This window comes from Nicotiana tabacum, chromosome 18 (genome assembly GCF_000715075.1).
Source record: "Nicotiana tabacum cultivar K326 chromosome 18, ASM71507v2, whole genome shotgun sequence".
Classification (NCBI taxonomy): domain Eukaryota; kingdom Viridiplantae; phylum Streptophyta; class Magnoliopsida; order Solanales; family Solanaceae; genus Nicotiana; species Nicotiana tabacum.
The window spans coordinates 102,932,927-102,952,003 of record NC_134097.1 but is presented as its reverse complement, the minus strand read 5'-3'; the positions used below and the strand labels follow the sequence as shown (position 1 = coordinate 102,952,003).

At 38.3% G+C, this 19,077-nt stretch overlaps 1 protein-coding gene and 1 long non-coding RNA gene across 2 annotated transcripts; both read left to right on the top strand.

The window, feature by feature from the left end:
• Positions 1-639: 639 nt before the first annotated feature.
• Positions 640-2,815, top strand: LOC107784001 (uncharacterized). Its single transcript, XM_016605047.2, has 3 exons — positions 640-831; positions 1,236-1,562; positions 2,281-2,815. Exons 1-3 carry the CDS (start codon positions 756-758, stop codon positions 2,433-2,435), a joined length of 558 nt encoding a protein of 185 aa, XP_016460533.1. The 5' UTR covers positions 640-755; the 3' UTR covers positions 2,436-2,815.
• A 7,025-nt stretch (positions 2,816-9,840) lies between these two features.
• Positions 9,841-18,817, top strand: LOC142172953 (uncharacterized). The gene is made up of 2 exons (XR_012702219.1): positions 9,841-10,434; positions 17,758-18,817. It is a non-coding gene; the product is annotated as an uncharacterized LOC142172953 (long non-coding RNA).
• The last annotated feature ends 260 nt before the right edge of the window (positions 18,818-19,077 follow it).

Genomic DNA, 19,077 nt, shown 5'->3' with positions numbered 1-19,077 from the left:
GTCTCCTTAACTTTCATTTATGCAATCTAATGCAAGCAGCCAAAGGAGGAGCAAGAGGGCCCTAAACAATTAATCGTTTTTATGTATGATAAATAATAAGGAAAATTGTGAGTCCGTCAAACTTAGTAGGCGTTTGGACATAAAATTTGTAGTAAAATAGTATTTGAAGTTAAGTAGAAAAATGGTATTGAAGTTTAAAATTATGTTTGGATATACAATTCACTTGAAAAAATATTTGCAGTTTTGTGAGTGGGAAAAATAATTTTTCTGAAAATTTTGAAAAAGTTTGAAAAACTCATTTTCTAAATTTTTTTAAAAACTTACAAAATTTTATGGACAATCACATTTTCAAATTTATTTTTTGAAAAAAAGAATTTTTTTTATGGACAAACAAGGCCTTAGGTTTTCCAAAAAAACATATGCCATGTGGCAATGATACCAAGTCCGCCATTGATGACGAAGTCATGCCTTCACTGCTGGAACTTTCTTCCCTTTCCTCCCTAGCCAATGGGGGTCAATTAACTTCATAAATTCTAAGTCTTCCTTGGGTCCCACCATATGACTTCACAAAATTCCCAAAGTGTTGGGAGTGTGTAGCTTAGTTTGGTTGAACTTAACAGTATAAATAGGGCTTCCCATTTGTATAGTTTTGCATCGACTAGTTCTTGGAAAACCACAATAAAGGAGAGTAGAAAGCCAAAAATAGCTATATAGAAGAATTTATAGTATCATCAGTTGTTGCTAAAATTTTCACCATGGTTGCTTCATTCCACAGCTTTACTTTGGCTATTGTTGCTTGTGCACTTGTCTTCTGTGTGCAAGTCACTCTAGGTCAGTTGTCCGTGCAAAGAAAGCCGTTTTTTTCCACAAAAATATTTATTTTTAACTATCTATGTAGTCAGGGACGGAGCTAGAAGGTTAAGTACGAGTTCAGCCAAACCTAATAGCTCTAGTTCAAATCATGTTATTAAAAAATTTACTAATATGTACAAAAATTAAATTCAAAGGTCAGTTACTAACACCTGATGTCACTGTATTAGAATTAGAACTTATAAAGTTCAAATCCTTGTTCCGCCTCTTTATAGTAGTAATCAATGTTTTTCCATAATCTTTTGAAATACTAAACATGAGAATTTTATTGCAAAGCGTGCTCTGTAGGGAGCATAACATTTTTTCTAGAATCGTTTAAGTTACATTACGATTAAATTAAATATTGTGTGATAATATATATGCAGGGAGCATAACATGCGAGAATCTAAACAAGGACTCATGCACTTTTGCGATATCAAGTACCGGGAAGCGTTGTGTGTTAGAGAAACATCTCCGAAGGAGTGGTGAAGAAGTATATGCATGTAAGACGTTGGAAATTGAGGCTGATAAGCTCAAAAACTGGATTGAAACCGACCAGTGTATTCAGGCTTGCGGTGTTGATAGGAATACCCTCGGAATTTCTTCTGATTCTCTCCTCGAGTGCCACTTTACCCAGAAGCTGTGCTCCCCTCAATGCTACAAACATTGCCCTAATATTGTTGATCTCTACTTCAACCTTGCTGCTGGCGAAGGTATACAATTGAAGTATTTAATTGTAAATATTACTCCTTCTGTTTCAATTTATGTGAACCTATTTCTTTTTTGGTCCGTTCCAAAAGGAATAATTCCTTTTTAAATTTGGAAATAATTTAGCTTAAACTTTCAATTCTACCCTTAATGAGAAGCTTTTATAACCACACAAATACTCTGGGTCTCTTTTTGATTTGTTTAGACCCACAAATTCAAAAAGTCTTCATTTTTTCTTAAACTTCGTGTCCAGTCAAACAAGTTCACATAGATTGGAACGGAGGGAATAGTTCATATAGGAGACTTACCGATTTCTCCTTGCGGAAGCAAATCTGAGCAACCACGGTTTGAGTTCATAAGAGGGATGAATTGCCTTGTTTCCAAAGCTTAAAGATACTCTTTAAGATGCAGAAAATATTCTCTCATTGCAAACACTAACCGTCATATCTTAGTAGAAAAATAACGTCTTTTCTAACACCATAATGGTGTATTTATATGTTGTAAGTAGGATTTAATTAGGAAAAGACAAGCTAATATATCAATTGGTTATATAGCACCCCTTATGTGTGGACCTGACCCAATAATATTTTTCAACATAATAAACTAAAATGAATAAATATGTATATTCTTTCTCTAATTAACAGTTAGAGATGAATCATAAAATCCGAAATGCAAAATCAGTTTTGCCATCTCTTAATCATTTGTATGCGCTTGATTTGGCAGGTGTATATCTTCCCAGATTGTGTGAAAAACAAGGTGGAAATGCACGCCGTGGAATGGCGGAGATCAAAAACTCGGGAATAGTTGCACCAGCACCGGAATCGGGAGTCAAGCCCGTCAATTTTATGATTACTCCGGCAATGGCTCCAGCTTCCTAAATTGAATTAGCTTAACTATATAAGAGTGTGAAATGGACATGTTCCAATTATTATTTTATTGCATGAAATAAAGATTTGGTCGCCCAGTTACCATATAGTTTTGTAACTTTTGATCTACGCCATGTTATTGTTCGAGCGTCAACAAGTGTTAAGTCGTAAAAGTCTAAGGTGTGGTTATTTTGGTCTTTAATTTGAGAATAATATTACTATTATATGTTTCATTCTGGCTAGAAAGAGAAATCAGAAGAAACAACTCTTGATAATTGGATTAGAACTAGAAGATATGTTGGGCCTTAGAGATTCATAGCATTCCCTCAGCTCAGCTTGTTGTAATGGTTACTTTCCTACACGATATATAAAGTATATAGTACTATTACATGATAGCTAGTTTTCTTTGAGTCATGCTACGCAGTATCAATACAATGGTATGAATCTCTCATTTTTTTTAAAAGATAAAATAATTACTCTAAAATAGTCCATTTGGTCATCGCAAGACCATCAGCATATAGGCCTTAACTTGTCCAAAACCTTTTTCAAACTATTTGGGAAATGTTCGAAACTAGCTAAGCTGGAAAATTTTATTACAATTAGTTAATTCGTAAACTCAATTTACACTCAGCAACAAAAAGAAATATTACTCCCTATAGTCAAATTTCATTTAAAACTCCCCAACCCATTATATGGAGATGTCTAATTAATAATCCACCTCCCATAAAAAAAACAGAAAAGAAAGAAGAACAAGAAAAAAATGGGAGGAGGTCGCAAGAGGTGGCCAGAGAAGAAGAAACAGGGTTCAGTAAAATAGTCGCCGGAAATTATTTCGAAATTTGTATAATTTAGGCTTTTCACCCGTTTGTAAGATTTGACAAACACACACACATACATCTCCACAAAATGGTTTTAGTAAGCACTTTTTCTATAACATGAAGTTATCATTTAGCACCCGCAACAATGGTATGCCAAAATGAAAAAATGTAGCAAGTTTAAATTTGATACTATTTACCCTAAAAATGAGTAACAATTAAATTAGTACGCGCGGTTTAAAATATATATGATTTACTTCAACACTAATGATTAAGAACAACAGGCAAATGAGTTAAAAGACAAAATAAATGATCAAACCGATCGCAATGTGATGACCAAGTCTGATCTTAGATTGAACAGTGGAATTCTTCCTCGATTGGATCTTCGGTACAGGCTCGGTTGTGAGTAAAGAACAAATGAACAATGCTTTGAACAATAGTTAGGAGACAAAAGCAAATTTTTATTGCTTTGATTTGCATGTCACAATGTTTCAGAATAAAGAGAATCTTTCCCTTTATATAGTAGGGGAATTTCAGTCCTAGTACAAGTCTAAATAAGGTAAAAAAATTCTTTTCCCGGTAAATGTCGATCTACAGTTGATACTGAACAAGATTCACGCCGTAATATCCGGTTGATGGCGAATATTACGGCCGCCTACTTGTCATGCGTAACCGTTCTCCGCATTTCCCAAAGTCCAGAAGCTATACTTGGTCTGGGTCCATTATTTCACCCTACCCGATCTTAGATACATCGTTTGTTCCTCGGGGTTTCGATATGAGGGGTTCTTGGCCTCGATTATAATCACGTCGAGCCATGTTTTCCCCCTATTTTCACATCGGGGAATCGGGGAATCGGGGAAAACTCAGCCCCCGATTTTACCCGTACATAGATAGTCCCCTCGTTTCCTGAAAAGTAGATTTATCGAAGCGATGGGAAGCAATAAATTAACCCTGGTTTCTTCTTTCGTATGCTAGAACTGAATTGACAGTTCAATGAAACATCCCATCAGTCGTGTCATTCTGACTTCAGATACCTGTCAGTCGTCGGTTGGCCATCCCGAATGCGAAACGTCACGCATTGATTACCCTTTCTCTATAAAAGCTTCAATCTCTTTTTCACTTTCCGATTCTAGAGCTCCATAACTTACCCTCGTATTCCTAACTCCTTCCAACCCTTCGTATATTGTTTTCCAGATCTTCATATTTCCATCTTCAAATCTTCATACTCCTTCCTCAAATCTTCAAATTTGACATTCATACCTTCATCATTATCTTCAAATCTGTATCTTCACCTTCAAATCTTCATCCTCACCTTTAAATTTTCATATTTTCAGAATCCGATGGCGAAAACGTCCAAATCTGTGCCACAACAGGTCGTTCCTTCAACTTCTAACCTGGCCACGAATGCCAAGGTAGCCGTTTCTGAGGTGGTCCTAGAACCTCCATTAAAAAGCTTCATCCTCGGGGGCTGCTCCATTGAGAACGACTTCAAAGTCGAGAAAGCCTCCAACCAACAAGACCTAGGCGAGGGGCATGGAGGTATATATGCTCCGTTACCAAGGATACACTCCCTACAACTCGGGAGGACTGCCACTGGGAGGGCAAGGAGGTGGTCATCCCCGGGCCCAATAAAGACATTACCACTCATGTGGAGGGGTATCTAAGTACTTACACTTACCCCTGCACGCTTTCCCCAGTGGACCTTATAATCCTCAGCTTCTGTAAAAGGTACAACATCTGCCTTGGGCAGATTCACCCGTCCTTTTGGAGGATCATAATCCTCTTCCTCCACTTTGTCAACAACATCGAATCACCTCGGTGTACCCTCGACCACCTACTTCTTCTCTATAGTCCCTACGTTATATGAGGGGGGTTGATCAAGCTCGTCTGTCGAGCAAGAAAAGCTCCGTTCTTGAGCATTGATGAATATCGAGATCAAGGTTGGTAGGGAAGATTCGTTCGGGTGAAAACCGAAGATCTCATTCCTCCCAAATTTTTACCGTCCCCTGAAAAGTGGAACTCAGCCCGTAAGTTTCTTTCTTTCGTGAGTACTTGGTACTTCTTTTGTTCTTTTTCTAATTGCATATGCCTATCGTTATGCAGCGATCGCCCAAGTTCCCAACGCAGTCCCCCGATTCAAGGAGTGGATTGAGGGGATCTACAAACAGATGTTGTATTTGGAGCGCAAATGGCACAAGCTTTCAAAGGGAAAGTGGGAGGCCCGTTACTATGGTGATTGCTCCTCCCGAATAAGTCTATTTTCATATTTAACCTCTACTTATACTAAGTATTTTTCTCTTTTATAGATTTCCCCAAGACCACAGAACTTTGGCTATTAGATGTGGACGAGGCCCCATCCTCGCTTGCTAAACCCTCCGCTCTAGAACAGCCCGTAGCTGCTGCACAGGAGGAGAAAAAGAAGAAAAAGTGGAAATCATCTGGCTCCCCGGACACCGAGGTTAAGAAGAAGAGGTTAACTATTCGAGTCCGAAAAAGCAACAAAAAAGGTACCCAAGCTAGGGTACCGGACCCCGACTCCCTCTTCTGGCTCAGGGATTACCCTGAAGACGATGAACTAGAGTTCGTCGCTCATGGGTCGACCATTGATGAAGGAGAGCAAGCGGAAACCAGGGAAGGTAGCCGAGAGGCCGATCCTCCAAAAGGAAGATCAGAGAACACGGCCACCCGAGAAACTATCCATGCCTCAAAGGAAATAGCCGGTGTCATTGACATCGTAGAGCCACCATCTTATGGAGAGTCCATGTTCGGGGAGGCTCAGGCCGATAAGGAGAAGTCAAATGAGATGAAATGGGGTGCAAACGAGGCCCTCAACTTGTTTTTTGATGACATGGACATCGGCACGCTGGAGGATTATTCCGGGTTTGGCCACCTGGAGATCTCAAAAAAGGATGTGTTGTCGGGGGTAGGGGAACCGAGCTTGAGCCCGAAACTGGTGAGGTAGTTCCCTACTCCTAGTATGGACCCCGACCGTAAAATAAGGTCGTGCTTACTATCCCAGCAGACACTTGAGTGTTGTCCGCTCTGGTGGATGTGGCCAACTATCTTTGTTGCCTGGTGATCGAAGAGGACCATGAGGTACAATAGGCACTAAACTAGGTAAGTTGTCTATTCCTTGTGTCCTTTGAGAATCTTGCTTAGCATCAGCGTGCTCTTACAATCTTGTCATTTTGTTTTTTAGGATTTGGTGCTCCATCATGAAAGCTTCCTTCAGTCTTGAATGGAAGTCAGCCAGCTCGAGCTAGATCTCAAAGAGCAAGTCCAGCAGAAGGACATGTATAGGGTTCTTAGTGAACAAAAAGATGAGTCCCTCAAGAATCTCCCCATTCTTCGAGTTGAGCTGGAGAAGGCTCAAAAGGAGGCGTTGTCCGCCAAATGGAAGCATGCCAAACTAGTTGAGAAGGTAGGATATTTGAGGTTAAAAACGAGAGGTTACGCGTAGTGACTAATAATGCAACCTCGCAGGTCCACGAGAAGATAGACCAATTGACCAGCTCCGGGCCAACATGAACAAGCTCAAAGCTTCGGCCGAGACACTGAGGAGTAAGATGGTCCTCCTAGCCTCAGAAAAGAAGGCTACGAAAGAGGAGTTGGCGTCAGTCAAGTACCAGCTCCGGGTGGCAAAAGATAAGGCTGACAAGTGGTCTCGACTAAATGACGAACTCTGGGCACAACTGGATTCAGCCGTCTTGGAACGGGACGACCTTGGCCGGGAATATATTGCGCTGAAGTCCAAATTAGAGGCAAGCTTGATTGATTCCTCCAAGGTCGAAGAAATGCTGGCCCAGTATAAAATCGATATGGAGATAGTTGAGGCCCGTTTAAGAACGAAGGACGAGTATGTAAAGCGGTTGTCCAAGAGGGAGACCCTTGAGGAGATTCACGCTCGGGGATTTCATCTGTCAACTGAGATTGAATAGGCCAAGAGGCTTGAGGCTGAGGCAAAAGAAGTTTATAAGTCTGAAGGTTCTGGTGCCTAGTCGAGCCCTGGTGAAGATTAGGCAGAGATGCATTAGCCCATTTTTGTACATTTTTTTGTTTATTTTGAGGCCATTTTTACCATGACTTTGTAAATACTTTTTGAAATATATATATATATATATATATATATATATATATATATATATATATATAAGATTCCAAAAATCTAAGTTTTACTTTTAAGCATCTATTTGTAAATTTTTTATTCGTGGATTGTAATTAATGTCTTAGCATAGAAATAGACGTAATGGGGAGCATCCATTCTCCGGAAGCCTGAATGAGGCCTGGTTTTGATTGTAACTCCGAATTGTTCGTGGCTTCAAAATTTCGATAAAAACGAAGATTTTTAAGACATTTGAATGTTTTAGTCTTATAGGATAGTGTTTTGTCGAGGGTAACCCTTTAATAGGTTTTAATCATTCTTAAGGGCCTTACTTCTGAGTACGGACTTCGGACATCTCCGAACTATTTTAGGTTTGCTGTAGCCTTTCATGTTCGGGCCCTGCCTAATAGGCTCGGTGCCTCCGGATTCGATAGCCCAGGCCCTCTGATTTTTTATCGAACGATAGTCTCCGAGTCGGGGTAGCCCGTGGGCTTTAGGATTTAGGATCCGTAGTGAGGCATCGATGGAGCGAAATGCATAGTGATAAAGTATAAGAAAGCAAAGATTTCTTTCATTGTATTATATGTTGAGTACATAAGCGGAGGCGCGTAAGCCTTGTGCCATGTCTAGAGTGGGCTACATGGGTACACTACGTTTGACCGTTTAACCCTTACAACGAATCCTAACTATCAATTCTTGGCTAATATTAAGTGATAGCACCTTCTGAAGATCCTAACCTAGTGAATAATGGCCTCTAGTATTTGAGGCCGAACTTGTGAGGGCTCGAATACTATTGGTTCGGTGTAGATGACCAGCAACTCCGGCTTTAGGACGGTCTTCGAAACTAAGGTAGCACATTTTACTGTTGCCTGGTTGAAAATATTGCCTTAAAGCCCACTTAGGGAAAAAACGGGATAAAGAGAAAAAGAGTATAACACGTGCTTTTAGACCTAATAGTCACGTTTACCCTTGGACGAGTACCTACATAAGTTAGTCCGTAACATAATGAAATTAAAAAAGGAATTGAGATTGTACCTTAGCAGTAGTACCGCTTTAAGTGTGACACATTCCAGCTGTTCAGTAATTGTACATTGTCTACGACTCGAGTTTATACGAGTCGTTACCGATTATTCTGGCAACTCTATGTGGTTCTTCCCAATTCGGGACAGTTTCCTGTCATTTGGGTTCTTGGTGTGTAGCGTTTCCTTAACACCAAGTCCCCAACTTGAAAATATGGTTAGCTCTTCGGTTGTAGTACCTCCCTACTCGCTGCTTCTGGGCAGCTTCTCGCCTTTCGTCCTATAATTTCAGGCTCGTAGTGATATTTCGGTAGCACACTGGAACCTGAGACTCGGTTCCCCTACCTATACCGAGATTAAGGCTTCTGCTCAGTAGACTAGAGAGAATAAGGCCGCTCCGGTACTCGACTTCGAAGTTGTTCGGTTGGGCAAGATTTTCTTTCACTTTCCTTTCAAATCGGTCAGTCTCTTTTTCAAGTTTTGGAGTATAGTTTTGTTCGTTGATTCCACTTGCCCGTTCCTCCTAGGGTGGTAAGACATGATAATATCTTTTTTATTTGTGGTCTTCTAAAAACTTACTTACCTTGCTGCCGACGAATTATTTTCCGTTGTCGCAAACAATCTCAATCGGTATCCCAAATCGACATATTATGTGATCTAGATAAAGTCGATGACCTTTTTCTCCCGGACCTTCTCAAATTCTTGAGCCTCGACCCAATTGGAAAAATAATCGTCCATGAGTAGTGTGTATTAGTCTTTATCGGGTGCCCATGGCAGGGGACCGACGATGACCATCCCCCACTTCATAAACATCCATGGCGATAGGACCCGGTGAAACATCTATCCCGGTTGATGAATCATTGGGGAGTGTCTTTGACGCTCGTTGCATTTCCGTACGAAGTCTTTCGCATCTTTCTCCATTTCATTCCAGTAGTAACCAACTCTGATTAGTTTCTGAACCAGGGATTCTACATCCGAGTTATTCCCACAAGTACCCTCGTGGACCTCTCTTTTGGCATATTCGGTCTCTCTCGGACCCAAGCACCTAGCTAGTGGGCCGAAGAATGATCTTCTAAACAATTCCCCTTCGACTATGCTATGTAGACATCTAATTTTTGACCCGCCACGTCTTCAAGCTATATTAGCAGATTCACATATTTTATATATTTATTTGAGTTATTTGAATTTTTCTAGGATTCTAATACACTAATTTTATTGTTATTTAGTATTTAAAAAAAATCAAAAAACATAAAAATAATTTCAAGTCCATTTAATTTAAGGTTAATTAGTACTTAATGTAGTAATGCTATTTTCACCTATTTTTATTTTTTATTTTTATATAATCTTGAAAAATACCAAAAATAGTTTCACAATATAATACTTATTATTTTAATTAATTAGAGTTAGTTATGTATTTTATAGTATAGCTTTTACATTAATTGTAGAAAAGAGTTAAGATTTTGGTTTGGAAATGCCCAATTTTGGATAGCCCAAAACATTGAGCCCATACCCATTTTTCATTTTGCCTAACCTAATTCCTACTCCCTATAAAAGAAGGCTTAATTTCCTAAAGCTAGGAACGAACTCCGATTTTCCAAGAGAAAAGGTAGAAAGCTGCTGCCTTCTTCTACATTTCCTTCACTTCCAAATACTTCACTGATTCCCAACAAACCCATTTTCACATTCACTCATTATTCTGACTTTTCATCCTTCAACTCCACCTCCCAGAAATCGGTCTTGTTCCACTTTGTTAATCAACTTTCAATCCCTCACATCGTCCCTTCTTCTCCCTATTTCTCCAAAACACCATCATCTCAGCTCAAAAATTCAGCAAGAGCAGCCTCTGAATTGCAGCTCGAAACAGCCCCCTTTCACCCAAAAGACTGGTTTCATCTCCTTCAAAAAACAGCAGCAAAAATCCATAAAACCTGCTCCGAACCCAGCTCAAAACAGACCCATAAAAGCACAAAGTGAGCAGCTCCAAAGTTGAGTGAAGCGAAGTCGTCGAGTCTTCCGTTCTAGGTCTTTATTTGACGCTTATTCAAGAATTAGAAGTTGTTCCTGTTTAAAAAAAGGTTCATTTCTTAAACTCTTAAGTTTTGGATATTTATTTTGGCATATGACTCTGTTTTATCTATTTGTTCTTCACTCTTATCATGTTAATTTATTTCTAAAATCAATTTTTGTTTGGGAGCGTGATAGCTCAGCAGCTTCTTTTTGCTATTGTTGTTTTCATTCTTAGTTTTCATAGCTAGCCTATAATTTAGTTAGATGTAGTTTAAATCTTAAAATGTGCTACTAAATCTTATAAGTGTGTTATTACATTAATATGCATAGTGGACACTTGGTTTGAAATTTAGGAAGATAATAATTAAATTACACATATACTTAGTTGCCTATGGTCCACTAGAAGGGAGCTATTCCACTGTTAGACCAAATTCACATGAAATCTGAACTCAACAATTTGAGGTTAATCATTATGTTAAGCATTCAATAGTTTGACTAAGAATCACTCCATTTATTATTCTCATAAAAACAATGAATGAGTTGAACGTATAGCAAAGACAATAAAAGAAAAAAAATGAAATTTTGTTAAAAGCATTTTTTTCCACATGAATGTATTATCCTTAATTCAATAGCTTCACCGGTAATCTCAAAGATTAGAAACATAATTTAAGTGTGCTAGTGGCTTTAGGCATGATTAATATTAAATCATCACGGCTATGGGTATAGTTCCCGTGGCATAGTCGTGATACGTAAATCTTCAAATCTGGGTGCGCATTTGATGTGACCTGACTTCAATTTCCAACAAGGTTAAATAGAACGTGTTGTGAACCACGGGTGCATTTCATGTAGCGTGGCTTACGATGTGTTTTAAATAACCTTGAATTTTTCCGAAATATTAAAAGCGGCTAAAAAGTTAAAACAAAATGCACAATAGGTTTAAAACGTGTAAAAATCAGATAATTAGGCCAATTATAATAGTTGAGCGACCGTGCTAGAACTACGAAAGCCGGGAATGCCTAACACCTTCTCCCGGGTTAATAGAATTCCTTATCCGGATTTCTGTGTTCGCGAACTGTAATACATAGTCAATCTTTTCTTCAATTCGGGATTTGGACCGGTGACTTGGGACACCATAAAATTATCTCAAGTGGCGACTCTGATTTATAATAAACTGATCCCGTTTCGATTGTCACTTTAAATTTGAAAAAATTCCCCTATACCCTTCCGGGTTAGGTAAAAAGGAGGTGTGACAGCTCTGGCGACTCTACTGGGGAGAAGAACCCAGAATTTTTGGTTCAGGATTTAAGAATTCGAGTTTAAAATAGCTGTTATAGTTGGCTTGTTTTATCTGATTTTTACATGTTGGGCCTAATGTGCTAAATGCTGCTTTTACCGCTTTTATATTGTTTGGACTGTATATAAATTGCTACGAAACCCTCTTCTCTCTGAGTTCTCTAAATCATCTGGGAAGTGTGCACTTCGTGTGACTTCTTTTCTATTAGAGTCATATTCCAATTTTAGAACGAGGTTCGGACAAGTTGCAAAGCTGGTGAAGCTTCTGTATTCCCGGTACGCTGCCCCCCAGCTCGAGCCGTCCGCTTGGGTAAGTCAGGTTTAGAACAATACACCCAGGTTCTTAAACCTAAAATAACATAACCTCATGTTGGATCCCTAGTAGGAATGTTTGTTTGCATCACGTGCATTTGACTTTGGAGACTCAACACAGGGGTTGGGTCTGTTTAGGATAGGTGTACCCACAAATCAAAAGACCATCTTGATGCATCTTACGTGCTACTTGTGTATCTGTCTGTTTCGGCTTGCATGTTGACTGGCTTCTAGAATATGGAAAGAAAATAATAAATAAAAAAAAACAGAGTGAGAAGTAGGTATTTGGATTGTCCTGAAACTCTGCCGAAATTTTGAAAAAAAGAAAAGAAAAGTCATTTCAAAATAAGTCAATTTATGTTGCGTCAAAACGGTCGAATTACGCGGGTGATTCTTACTGGATGTGAGATACGTAGGCAAACCTCATCAGTTCCGGCCCACCATTTTCAAAAAATCCAAAATATTTTCCTTTACTTCTTTCTTTAGAAAGTCTTTCTTTTAGACCCTAAATTTTTAAAAAATACAAAAATATTTTCTTTTAATGTTTCTCAAAATCCAAAAGCATCTTCATTCTTCTCTCGAAAATTAAAAAGAAAATTCAAGGTTCAAAAATATTTTCTCTTTTCTTTAGAAGTATTTCTTTCATAAATTCAAAAATAAAAGTCCAAAAATCCAAAAATATTTTCTTTCTTCTTTAGAAGTTTTTCTTTCGAAATTTCCAAAAAAAAAAGTAGAAATTCAAAGAAAAATATTTTCTTCTTCAGAAGTCTTTCTTTCAAAACTTTTTAAAAAAACAAACAAATCAAAATTGAAAAAAATATAAATTCTTCTTTCTTTCGGAAAAAAATCAAAATCCAAAAAAAAAGAGTTAGTTTATTTTTTTTATTCCCGATCTTCCTGAACTACGCAAGATCTGATTCATGTTTCCACATGATACGTAGGCAACCCACATTAGGTTCGATCACCATTAAAAAATGAAGAAATGAAAAATATTGATAATAATAAGGACCGACTGAGTCCATTATAACATGTTTTGTTTTGAATTTTGAAGAAAGTTGAGGTGGTCGGTTTGTGGTAAGCTGGAAACACAAGATCCAAGGAAAAATGATAACTGGCATCGAAACTGTTACAAGTGCTCAAGAGACTCAGGGTCGGAGGATTCAACAAGAGTCTACTGTGTTTGAGAAAAATAGAATACTAAAACAGCAAATGACCGAAATGTGTCAAGCATGGGCCAGGGGTCAAGGACATCCTCGTCATGAGTCACCATTTGCTACACAGCAAGAGCAGTACCACTCGTACTTGTTTGATCTTCCTGCAAACATTGAGAAGCCTGCCCGAAAGATGGTACAGGAAAAAATGACCCAAAGAGTGAAAAGCTTAGAACAACGGTTGAAAAACATGCAAGGGTTGGCAGGTCAAAAGAGTGTTGCCTTCAAAGATCTATGTATATTCCCCGATGTCCACTTGCCGCCTGGTTTCAAGGCTCCCAAATTTGAAAAGTATGATGGACATGGAGATCCTATAGCCCACCTGAAAAGGTATTGCAATCAACTGAGAGGTGCAGGAAGAAATGAAGAATTGTTGATGGCTTATTTTGGGGAAAGCCTTACGGGAGTAGCCTCCGAATGGTTTATGGATCAAGACATGTCTCGCTGGTATGTCTGGGATGACATGGCATAGGCCTTTGTCAAAAATTTCCAATACAACATTGACATTGCCCCGGACCGTAATTCCCTTTCAAATCTGAAGAAGAAACCAACTGAAAGTTTCAGGGAATATGCCATTAAATGGAGAGAGCAAGCGGCCAGAGTTAAGACACCCATGGATGAGCACGAGTTAATCACTGTCTTCCTTCAGACTCAATAGCCAGATTATTTTCAAAACATGATGTCCGCAGTGGGTAAATCCTTCTCGGAAGCAATCAAAATGGGGGAAATGATTGAGAATGGTCTTAAGACAGGCAAAATTATAAGTCAATCAATTCTCAAAGCCGCAACTCAGGCTGTCTCAATTGAATCTGATAATTTTAGTGACACAAATGAGAAGCACGAAGAAATCATGATGATATCAGGGTCAAGAAGAGATCCTGGGAGAGCATCTCGAAGGTATGAGTAACCTCATCAGGTTTCCCATGATTCCCCTGAATACTATTATCCACTTCAGAACCCTCAATACTCTGTTGATGCACCTCAGTATGTTGCCCGGCCACCAAGACAACCCAGAAGGCGAGCACCAGCACCGCAAAATCTCCACCAGCCTCTACAAAATTTTCAAATGCCCTATAACCCACATCCAAGCCAGGGGTATAGAAGGGAACAAAGGCTGAAAGATAATTTTACACCAATAGGAGAGTTTTATGCAAGCTTGTTTGAGAAATTAAAGCAGTATGACATAATTGCACCTATTCCTCCAAATCATGTGGATCCCCGTGCAAGAAGTTTTGACCCTTCTAAAAGGTGTGAATACCATTCCAATGCCCAGGGGCACAATGTTGAAAGCTGTCGGGATTTGAAAAGAGAAATAGAAAGGATGATCCAGGAAAACCTGATTGTGATCCAAGACAGTGACACCCAGAATATCGCGCAGAATCCTTTACCTGCACATCATGATGCACACTTTGTGGGGATGATTCCTGGTGACATGGAGTATGAGAATCCTCTTGGGAACTTGCTAACTGAAGTTAATGATGTTGAAATTAGAGAAGGCTCTACTGATTCTGATGAACAAATTTGTGGCTAAATGTCAAGCCTAGCAATTGAAAAGTCATTCCCTCCTCACTAGGAAAGAATCTTGGTAGCTTGTTTTGACGTTTTTTCTATTATCTGGGTTATTTCAGGGTTGTGATCCAGATTTTATTTATTTTATTGAGTCAAACCCTTCTATCCCTCCATTCTATTTGTGTGAGTCTTGTCTGTCTGTTCTGTTGCTATTTTCATTATTCGGGTTATTTTAGGGTTGTAACTCGTATTTTAGGTTGCTTGTTTAGTTGTAAAACCCTTTCATCCTTTACTCAATAAAATACAGTTTGCCCTTTTGTGTCATTCTATTCCTAGTTCTTTTCTCGCTAGTTCTAATGACATGACATGCATGCGAAAATTTTGGCCAGATCTTAGGAACTGATTTAATCTAGAATTTGATAACTAAAAAAATACTTTTGAGGATGAATAAAGAGTTATAATACTTTGGAACTAAGGTCGAGTAAAATTCACCTTCAAATCATTGTGAAGATCGGGCTTGAGGATGTTTAATCAATTGAAGTTTGTTGGAAAGTTTGACATTAAGGGATGGAAAGTGTCTTGTGACCACGACACACCAAGAAGACAGTCATGTTCATCAATGCTGTGATCGCGAAAAGATACTATGTTTGGCATTCTCGAGGCTGAGAGGCCCTTTTTCTGCTACACAAACACTTTATATCCTTCGCTACCCCTTTTGAGCCTGTGTTGTTTTCTTTGACCACCTCTTTTGGAATCAAGTTTAGAGTCAAGAGTCAAAAACAAAAAGTACATGTCCCAAGAGTACAAACTGGGGCAATAGAAAAGAACTGGAAAAGGTCCATGCCCCCAGAAAATAGAAGTTGGGGCAACTTGTTTTGAAAAAAAGGAAAAGAAACAAAAAGATAGATGAAAAAAAAGTTAGGTCAGATGTTTGAACTACGTTAGACCTTATTCCTTTTAAAAAGGATACGTAGGCAGCCTCACGGTTCGGTCCAACCAAATAAGAATTCAAAAAAAATCCCTAGTAGTTGAAACTGGGGCAGAGATTTTATTTCACTTTTGAAAGAGTCGATTACAAGAGTTGTAAGTCTGCAACCCCATATTTTTTAGTCTATTTTGAGCCTTTATGACGTCCTTTCTTTCCAACCCTATCCAAAATCCTTCCAAATAAAGACCTCCCGATATGCCTTCAAGAATGCCAAGAAAAGCATGCAATGAGCAACGGTTGTCACACGATATATAGCATTGTCAAGTTACTCACAAAAAGTGAGAAAAAGAAAAAGAAAAATGAGAGAGTCTTACTAGTGAAAACCTTCACGGGCATTGTAAGGAGACGGTAAGCAGAGATGAATAAATGAGAGAGACTTGTTGGTGAAAAATCCTCAGGCACTACTTGTCGAAAGTGAGTCATGAAGCTGATGCGAAGAATTGGCATAAACAAGCCCGACATCAAAGGTCATAAGAATGGTAAAAGGGAAGATTGGATTAGTTTGGTAGATCGACCGTTAAGTCCAAAATGCATGTCATGATCATTAAGGCTAGTTATTGAAAAAGAAAAAAGAAAAAAAAAGGAAAAAAGAACTCTTCCTTCTGTCCTTCCGACAGGGGCATTGCATGGTAATACTTGTTTATTTGCATCATTCTGTCCTTCACTCTGAGTCGGTCCTTGTCAAAACAAGCAAGAAAAGATTTTAAAGTCTGCTACCAGCTTTTCAGTTGCACAAAGTGAATTTGGCCAGCACACTCAGTTGTTACTGTCAACATGCCTTAAGGATTCATGCAAAAGCTCCCCCCCAAAATACTCTTGTCAGCCTGCTTGGCGCAAACAAAGATAACTGGTGATTCTCTCTAACAGACAAGTTGCTCAAAAAGTAAGAAGTCATTCAAGATATCAGAAAATATCACCTAAGCAAAGATCTCCAGTTGGGATAAGACTGATTGAGCCACAAATACAAATGGTACAGGGTGTAAAACAAACAGGGTTAATGCAGAGCAAAAGTCTCTTGAGACCAACTCGAGTCGATTGAGTAAAAGCCAAGCTGCCCAAGACTCAAGGCCACAAACCGACCACAACTTTTAAAATTGACAAATTTTCGTTGTTTGAACAGGAACAAAGCAGTGCAAGGAAAGTGGTTTCAAAAAAAGGAGAAAAAAAAAGAAAAAAAAGGGAAAAAAGAGAAGAGAAGAACCGACAAAGGGAAGTTTCTCAAATCTTTGCCTTTATTTGTCTTGCTAATGTGCATAAAATGTTGCCATTGTACTCATATTTTTCCTCCTAGAATAAAAAGCCTTGGTCTAATAGAATCTTTCTCCTAAGATAGAAAACCTAGTCTGAGGAATTTTCTCATAGGATAGAAATGTTAGTCTGATGAATCTTTCTCCTAAGATAGAAGACCTAGTCTGATGAACTTTCTCCTAGGATAGAAATCTTAGTCTGATGAATCTTTCTCCTAAGATAACAAAAAAAAGAACCTAGTCTGATGAATCTTCTTCTAGGATCGCAATCTTAGTCTGATGAATTTTTCTCCTAAGATAGAAGATCTAGTCTAATGAACTTTCTCCTAAGATAGAAATCTTAGTCTGATGAATCTTTTTCCTAAGATACCAAAAGAAGTAGAAAAGAGACCTAGTCTGATGAACTTTCTCCTAGGATCAAAATCTTAGTCTGATGAATCCTTCTCCTAAGATAGAAAACCTAATCTGATGAATTTTCTCCTAGGATAATATTTTTTTTTAAAAAAAGGAGGTCTGAATTTAAAAAAAAGAAAAAAAAAGAAAAAAGAAGGAAGTCTGGATTTGAAAAAAAATAGGGTCAATTTTTTGTTTTCTTAAAAATCAGGGGTCCCGCCTAGAGAATAGGTTCAGTTTCTACTTTAGTCAAGCTTAGTTTATAGTTTTCCGCAAGCTCAATCACTTTTAGGCGACGTACATCCTAGTCTAGTCTTTAGTTTACTCATCATTGCATCAATAGTATAAGTGGTTTACAATATTTCTAACAACTCACAAATTTTCCTAGTGCAAACTGAGGTAGAAAATTTCATTTATTTTTTTTGGTTTTGATTACAGGCACCCACATGGAAAACAAGGGAACATAGAAAGTTTCAGCAATCAGGCACCCACCTGGAGAACAAGGGAAAATGGTTCAAGTTTTGAAGGAAGATAGGTCAAGTCAGCAATCAGGCGCCCACCTGGAGAACAAGGGAAGGCAACTCAAGTTTCTAGGGAAATCAGTGTCGAAGGAAGACAAATCAAGTTTCAAGGGAAAGCAGTTTCGAAGGAAGACAGTTCAAGTTTCAAGGGAAAATGGTTCAAGGTGCAAGGAAAAATAGTGTCAAGTAACAAGAGAAGGCGGTTCAAGTTTAGCAATCAGGCACCCACTTGGAAAAAAAAAAGAATTCAATTCAGAATGCAATTCAGGTCAGCAACAAAAGAAGCTTGCATCAAGAATGTGAGTTAGTAGTCCTAGATGATCAACAGAAGTTAGTCACAATCCAGATAAAAACACAAAAAAACAAAAAGAAAGACAAGAAGTGAATCCAAATGTAGAAGTTAATGAAAGATGTGAGCTGCTCAAGACAGGGCTGAGGTCACAAGCTCTGAATGTCCCGTCTTTGTTTGAAAAGCTGAAGAAGATTGAACCAACACCTGCGGCTAACAAACATCAAGATTCAGATCAGGGTCCGCATGAAGAACCAACCAAGACTCAAGATCAAGCTTCAGAAGACTCATAGATAGGAATCTTGTAACTCGTAGCTGATAGGCTTAGTTAGTCTTTTTTATTTTTTATTTTGATGTAATAATGGGACCGCGGACCAGAACCTCAGAGGATAGGCACCTCGACCGGCTCTCCACATTGGTAATTCATCATCTCACTCACCTCTGAACTACACGTGGTCTGATTCCTTTATAGCCAAGGATATGTAGGCAGCTCAGATACCAAGGCTCGGTCACCTTCTCTTTTCTCTTAGCTTTTGGTCTCCTTAAATAAGGGTCGGGTCAAAAAACCTGTCTAGTCGTTCTTTGTCTGAAACTTCGTATTTCCAGTCAAAGAGGGGCAGCTCTAGACATGTAATTTTTGACACGCCACGTCTTCAAGCTATATTAAGAGTTTCGCATATTTTATATATTTATTTGAGTTATTTAAATTTTTCTAGGATTCTAATACGATAATTTTATTGTTATTTAGTATTTAAAAAAAATCAAAAAACACAAAAATAATTTCAAGTCCATTTAATTTAAGGTTAATTAGTACTTAATGTAGTAATGTTATTTTCACCTATTTTTATTTTTTATTTTTTATTTTTATATAATCTTGAAAAATACCAAAAATAGTTTCACAATATAATACTTATTATTTTAATTAATTAGAGTTAGTTATGTATTTTA

Coding starts and splice junctions, on each gene's coding strand:
- LOC107784001 (XM_016605047.2), top strand. CDS start 756: ATGGTTGCTTCATTCCACAGCTTTACTTTGGCTATTGTTGCTTGTGCA. Junction 832..1,235: donor CTGTGTGCAAGTCACTCTAG/GTCAGTTGTCCG, acceptor ATATATATGCAG/GGAGCATAACATGCGAGAAT. Junction 1,563..2,280: donor CAACCTTGCTGCTGGCGAAG/GTATACAATTGA, acceptor TTGATTTGGCAG/GTGTATATCTTCCCAGATTG.